We start from the raw sequence: 7,069 nt of genomic DNA, 5'->3' as shown, positions 1-7,069 counted from the left end.
AAAAAAGAAAATGCTGCAGTCTCTTTTAGGATAACTATTCCCTTCAGTCTAAACCTTATGTTTACTAATGTAAATCTTTTTATGTTGGTGGCCCATCAGTGTTAGGAGACAGGGGAGTCATCATTTGATTTGGAGGTCTCAATGATTTCCCCCCCTACCCCCCACCCCAGGAGCTTTTGAGAGTTTGTGGAAGGGGTTGTGAATAAATTCCTGCTGTCTGGACATTTTCACCTTGGAAATTCCCACATAATAAGAATGTTATTGGCTAAATCTGTGGCGCTTCGGAATCATCTAGATGAAACATCATTAAGTGCAATAATGTAGTATTTGAGATGTAACTATAGCTATATAGCCATAATTATATGTGGGTTTTGATCCAGTGAGGATCAGGAAGGCAAACTTGGGAGGGCCGGCTCGCTTTTATCTCTTCTTGTCAAAAGCTAAAGATTTGCTCCCAACCTTTGCGTGTCTGCACTTTGGGAATTTTCAGGTGGACTCAGCCCGTCGACCTGTTCCAAGCCAAGCCAGATTTCCTAAAGGAAGGCAAACCCTCAGACCCACACACCATCTCGCAAGTCTGCCGATCTTGGACCCTGGGCTAGTGGGGGCAGCGCAGGAGGTGCCAAGGAGAAGCTGACAGGGGGCGGTGGGGACGACCCTCTTTCGAACTGCCTTTGTAGCTGCCAAGAAGCAGCCAACAAGCACCAGATTTATGTGCACTTGGAAAGAAGCACCTTCACCATTGGCTTTCGGAGAGGCGCTGTCGCTAGGGAGCGGCTGGCAGGGCGAGCGCAGGCTGGGGAGCAGCCCCGGTTGTCGGCTCCAGATCCCTGGGAGAGGGGCGCCCACCTTCGGGCGCGGACACGCACGCACGCGCACGCTGGCCGCGAGTTCGAACCCCGCCGCCCCCAGCCGCCCGAGGGCGCCCCCCGGCGCCGCTCTAGGCAGAGCCGCGCCTCCCGGCTCGCCTCCCGCCCCCTGATTCCTGCAGCGGTCGCTTGGAGGAAGGAGGAACCGGGAACCTCTGCTTCAGTTCCCGCGGCCCGGGCGCTACGGAGAGCCGCGCGGTGGACAAGAAGGCGAGCGCGATGCGGGAGCGCTCCCCTTGCCTCCGAGTTGTCTGAGTTGGCGGCGCCGCGCCCGGGCTTCCGCCTCTCGGCGCCCCACGCTCTCGCAGCTCCCGCGGCTGCAGCCCACGCCCGCGCCCGGAGCCGAGCCCGCCGTGCCGCGCGGGGGGGAGCAAGGGCTCCCGAGCTCCTGTCCCGGCCGCTGTCCAGGGGAAAGAGCGGGTGTCCCCCGGAGGAGGCGCACCGCCGCGCGGTCTCTCGCACTCTCTGCGGCCCATCGGTCTCTCCATGGCGTCTCATCAGCAATCCCGGATCCAGGCTTACCTGGAGAAGAACAAGATCGGTCCCCTGTTTGAGGTAAGGCGCTGTGGGCGAAGTGGGTCCCGCGTGTCTTTGGGGGAAGGGGTGCAGAACACCCCGGAGGGAAGGAAGGAGAAGAGATGCGCGGAAAGGGTGCCCCTGTGGCCCCAGTTCTCTGGCATCCAAGTGTCCTGGAACGCGGCCGCGCGGGCACTTGTTCGGTTACCTGGGCGTGGACAGGTGAGCTCCGGAGGGATAAGCCTCATCCTGGCAGGGCAAGTTTGAGGTGTCACTCCTGCACCTCGCAGACACATGCACAGGGCCCGCACAGGGTGAGATGGACGGATGCACACACTCAGTCTTACACACACTTTCTTCCTGGAATTCACACTGTCTTGCGCGTTGCTTCCCCCTCCTCCCCTCATGTGGGCAGTAGTAGAATTCGAAAAAAGGTGGAGGAGGTGCTTAGCAATGGGATGGATGCAGGAAGGTTAACTGGAAGAAAACTCAAGTGGTAAGGAGTAGGCTTCTGGCGGGCGTGTTGAATGAAATTGTCCAGCTGAGGCGCTGACATTGGTTTCTGGGTGAAACGAGAGTCCTTTGCATTCATTGCAGACCCTACCTGTGTTAGGGGGAGGAAGGGGGCGGAGAAAGGTTCGGGAAAAGCACCCGCGTATTTATGGGAAGGAGACGTGTAGCTCTGAGCTGTTTTCTCTCGCCATCAAAGGAATGATGACAAAAATACAGAAGGAGAAAGGAAGAGCGGGCGAACAGGAGAAAAATGAGAACTGGAGACTGAAACCTGGCACCGGGAAAGCGTCCCGCTGGTTGCCAGGGCGCTGGGCAGCTGCAGGGGCCGGCGGGGAGGGCTGCCCAGGGTTCCTTCCTCTCCCGGTCCAGCGGTTCGGCTGGACACCGACCCGCCGCGAGTATACGTGGGAGGGCCGAGATGTCCCCTCCCGCAAAAAAAAAAAAAAAAAAAGAAAGAAAAAGAAAAAGTACACACAAACCAAACCGTTTTGGTCATTCTTGGGCGGGAGGTGGGGGTTATACTTCCGCAGTCTCTTAAGGCTGGAACGCGGCAGAAGGAAGAGCTAGAGGATGGAGCACCTTCTCCGGACTGAGGAGAGCAGAACGACAACTGCAGGGGGAAAAAGAATGCAGTTGAATGTCCCAGCACAAAAAGGGAGCGGACAGGGGTATGGTCATAACGGGTTTCAAATAACCAAGATTTGCAACAACTCTTGTTTCTCTAACCAACGAGTAAGTTCGTATCTTGAGAGATAAACAACCGCTATTTCAACTGAAACTGTTCTATAGTCATAAAGTCCTACAGTGTTATGCCTTGATTTTTGTTTCTGCCAAAAGTTCTGCGAAAAGAAGTCCACATACAAAAACAGATAGAATTGCTGGAGCTGCTAGAATTCTTTTCTTTGAGTCTAAAGATTAGAGACTATACATAAATATATATCTATACCTATCTCTCCATATCTCTATCTATATAGATGGAAATATTCTGAGTTAAAACATAATAGCCTTCTGTGGCACTATGTGTTAACTGCATCAAAAGAATCATAAATACATTCGGAGTGTTTCTTTAGTGTATAAAGTGTGTTTTACCAGTGAAAATAAATGAATTGTTTTTAATAGATGTCCTCATTTGTTAACTTATTTCAAAATTCCCAAGGTTTTCTCCAAATGGTAATAATAGAGTTGGGACTGTATGTAAACTTTCTACATAATTAGGAAATAAATCCAAATTGATTTTTTAATGCTTATTTTTTTCCAAATGCTCACCAGCTAGTTCCATTGATGAATGTTAAATTTTGACAAAAGTGTCTCATAAAATCATTAGCCCTCCTCACTAAAAAACAAACAAGATTGCATGCTTTTATTTTATTGATTTTGGGGATCATATATTGCATATACCCCTCATTAGCTTGGATTGCAGTGATGAGTAGTTAACATTTTGGGGTTTTTGTTTTTGTTTTTTTGTTTTTGTTTTTAAGGCCGCACTTGCAGCATATGGAAGTTCCCTGCTAGGGGTAGAATCCAAGTTACAGCTGCTGGCCTGCACCACAGCCACAGCCACGCAGGATCTGAGCCATGTCTGCAACCTCCACCACAGCTCACCGCAATGCCAGATCTTTAACTCACCGAGCACAGTCAGGGATTGAACCCGCGTCCTTATGGATGTTAGTTGGATTCGTTACTACTGAGCCATGATGAGAACTCCCATGAGTAGTTAACTTTTAAGGGGTGAAATGCACTTTACATAATTGAAAGAAAAAAGTGGGTTCTCTTCTACTGAAAGCAGGTCCTTACGCAACAATTTTGATCATGAGAGAGCTTGGTCTTGAGAGGAGAAATACACATACTTCCCCAAACTGGGAAATCTCACTGGCTTGTAGCCTTCCTCTCCTCATGCTAGAAAACAAGCAGAACTAGGGTGCAATGTTCTAACATTCTCCTCAAAACTCCCAGGACGCTGGGCAGTGGTTCTCATAAAAATTGCTTCAGGAGATCTGATGAGGAGCCTAGGAATCTGAATTATTAAGAAGTAGCATAAATTATTGTCACATCTTTAATTCTTGGGCCACATGGTCAGAAACAGTGACATAAGCTAAAATTTCTCTTGACCAACCATGAATTAGAATAGTTAGGTGATCCCTAGTTTTAATATCTGTGCTTTGTTGTGATTTTTGTGTGTGGCGGTTGAGGCACTGGAGTTGGTGACATTGGCTTATTTTAGTTTTGAATATATGAGACCTGACAATATGTTCCCTTAACAGATTTTGTAAATTAGGACTGATTAAAAAAAAAAATCATTGGAGTGAAGTACTTCAGAGAGAATATGTGAATGTTATTTAAAACAATAGCAAAGGTAACATGCTGGTGTTGAGAATGCTTGGATACTTGTTGTTGTTGTTTTTCTTTTTTTAAAGCCTGTACAGTTTATTTACTTAGTTTAGATAATTAGTTTATTTCTTACTTAGTTTATTTACTTCTAACAGTTTATCATTTGAGAAACTTATAAAAGTGCTACATGCAATATGGTGTTTCAAAAACTTCTTTAGCATGAAACTAATCTTGTTTCCAGGTTGATTTAGAAGTATTAACTTATACTACTTTTAACTATTCTGAAGCTATTTTGAGGCATTACAAAACCATGTCTAGAAATGACTGCATTAGAGGCTTGGGTAATGACATTTTAATTAAATGGTATAAAGATGTAAGGTGAAAATGTTAAAAATGACAGATTCCACAAACTCTTTGAAATGTTTGTAAGATATTAATAATTTTAGTGTCCTCACTGGCCTACTCAGGGCAGGCAAGTGGCAGTGAGTCTGAACATTAGTCTATAAGGAGAGCTTTACATCGCTGCAATAAATTAGAGCTATAATCCTATTTAACATACATTTCACACATAGCTCCTTACTTAGCTGGTAAGATGTGAAATGGTTAGGCTCCCACCAAAGTAAACACACATAGGTTTTTGCAACACACATAGCTAAGTGCAAACACAAGACTTATCTCAAACCCTAGGGCTAACCACTGAACAGTCCAAGAAATTGGCTGTCAGAAATTCTGTTGCGTGTTGGGATCGAGTGATCTATTTTGTTAGTATTGTGAGCAGTTAAATTTCATTCCCAAGAGGTTATATGATGTGAAATGTTGCAATAAAGTCCTTATTTTTAATACAAAGAAATATATACTTTGTTTCTCTTGTCCAGTTAAATAGAATAATTATTTGAAAATTGTTGGTTGGAAAGGTGCCAGGACAGCGATATATCTTGGTTCAGGCCTGACATACTCACAAGAGTGTGAAATCCTATGCCTTATGATTTCACTCGTATGTGGAATCTAAAAAAAAAAAAAATGTTGCAGGTGAACTTATTCTAAAACAGAAATAGACTCACAGACATAGAAAACAAACTTATGGTTACCAAAATAGAAAAGGAAGAAGGAAGGATAAATGAGGAGTTTGGGATATAAGAGATACATTCTGCTATATACATAATAGATTAAAATACAGGGTCCTATTGTATAGCACGGTGTGCAGTATATTCAATAGCACAGTATACTCAATATTTTGTAGTAACCTGTAATGCAAAAGAATCTGAAAAAAGAAGATACATGCACACATAATTGCTGTACACTTGAAACTAACACAACATTGTAAATTCACTGTACTTTAATCATTTTAAAAAAACCAGACTAATGGGATCTTCATAAAAAATCTCCTTGGAATTTTTAAATCTCTGTATATTGAAAATACAGCAAGCTAAGTTCACCACATTTTCCCACATGTGGGCTGACCCACTTCAAGAAGAATGGAATCACTTTGGGACCTTCTGGGTTTAGTTCAAAGGGCTTCTGCTCACATGGTCTCCATTTGTGTTCATTGATTTATGAGATGGACTCATCAAATGTATGGTTGACCCTAGCAACCAGATTTTGGGTTCTAAATACCATTCCCCATTCAGTGGAACCAGGTATCCTTGGAGAAATGGTTAATTCTGGGCTTGGAGCTAGGAAATATGAGCTGAAGCCTGGAACATATTATTATGCTAAAAAGTAAGGAAGTGGTCAAAGAATGATCATGTCAAAGGGACACAGAAGCCATTTGAAGAGGCTCCCATGAACCAAACCTGGGACGATTTAAGAATCGAAATAAAGATTGATAGTCACATTATCTTACTTTATAAAATAGGAATGTTTTATTTCACACATTCATGGGATGCATGGATGTGTTTCAATTATGGGGAGAAGAGAAAGCTTTGCCTTATAATAAGTACAAATAATAAAATTGGAAGGGGTGATGGAATTAGAAAATCACTACTTGGCAGCCAGCTTGCTAAAAAACTAATGGGTGAAAGTGGGATGAGGAATGAGATGTTACATAATCTCTGGTATCTTTCCAGAAAATATTTATTAAATATAAAGGGGAAAAAAGTAAGTCTGTAGTGAAGAAACCTGGCAGACACTCCTTTACTTATGTGATGGGCAAACCAATATCATGTTCCCCCAGTTAGGATGCAATTAAGACAATGTGGCATCACTTCTGTAATATTCATGTCACTCACGTGTGTCTTAAATAATGAGGAAATATCTGATAAGCCTGATGGGGAAATTCTACTGATCTGGAGTCTTAAAAAATGTTAAGATTATGAAGGTCAAAGGAGGTCTCAGACTGAAAGAGATGACAACTAAGTGCAAAATATGGTTCTAAAGTTGATACTTTTGCTGTGATGGATATTTTGGGGAAATCTGGCAACAAAACCAAAATGGGGCTCTAGGTGAAGGGTATATGGATTTCCTTATGCTATTCATATACTTTTTCTGTAAGTTTAAAATTATTTCAAAATTTAAAAATACTTAAAAAAAGACATCTAGGAAACGAGTACTAGTTCATTCATTGGGTTTCTTTAAACATTCAATTATGTGAATGTAGTTAAGAATTGTATCAATGGTTTATATATGGCAACCAATAAATAATAAACTAAAATTCTGAGTAAAGAAAATTTAAAATTCCAGTTAATTAAGTGTATGCATTCTCCTCTTCTCCCTCTCAAAATTTTTTTGAAATATCAGCAAAAATCACACACAAAAAAAGGAGTTTCCGTTGTGGTGCAGCAGAAACGAATCCGACTAGGAAGGATTAGGTTGTGGATTTGATCCCTGGCCTTGCTCAGTGGGTT

The 7,069-nt window shown here is 43.3% G+C and overlaps 1 protein-coding gene across 1 annotated transcript in view; it reads left to right on the top strand.

Annotated features, from left to right (window-relative positions):
* The window catches only part of C4H8orf34 (chromosome 4 C8orf34 homolog), a 361,598-nt gene continuing 354,784 nt past the window's right edge, over window positions 256-7,069 (top strand). The window contains 4 exon segments of the mRNA XM_021090806.1: window positions 256-320; window positions 540-1,233; window positions 1,235-1,285; window positions 1,287-1,424. Of these exon segments, the coding sequence (XP_020946465.1) occupies window positions 256-320; window positions 540-1,233; window positions 1,235-1,285; window positions 1,287-1,424 (948 nt within the window).

The sequence above is a fragment of the Sus scrofa genome, chromosome 4 (assembly GCF_000003025.6).
Source record: "Sus scrofa isolate TJ Tabasco breed Duroc chromosome 4, Sscrofa11.1, whole genome shotgun sequence".
In the NCBI taxonomy this organism is placed as follows: Eukaryota; Metazoa; Chordata; class Mammalia; order Artiodactyla; family Suidae; genus Sus; species Sus scrofa.
This window is presented reverse-complemented; position numbering and strand designations above follow the sequence as displayed.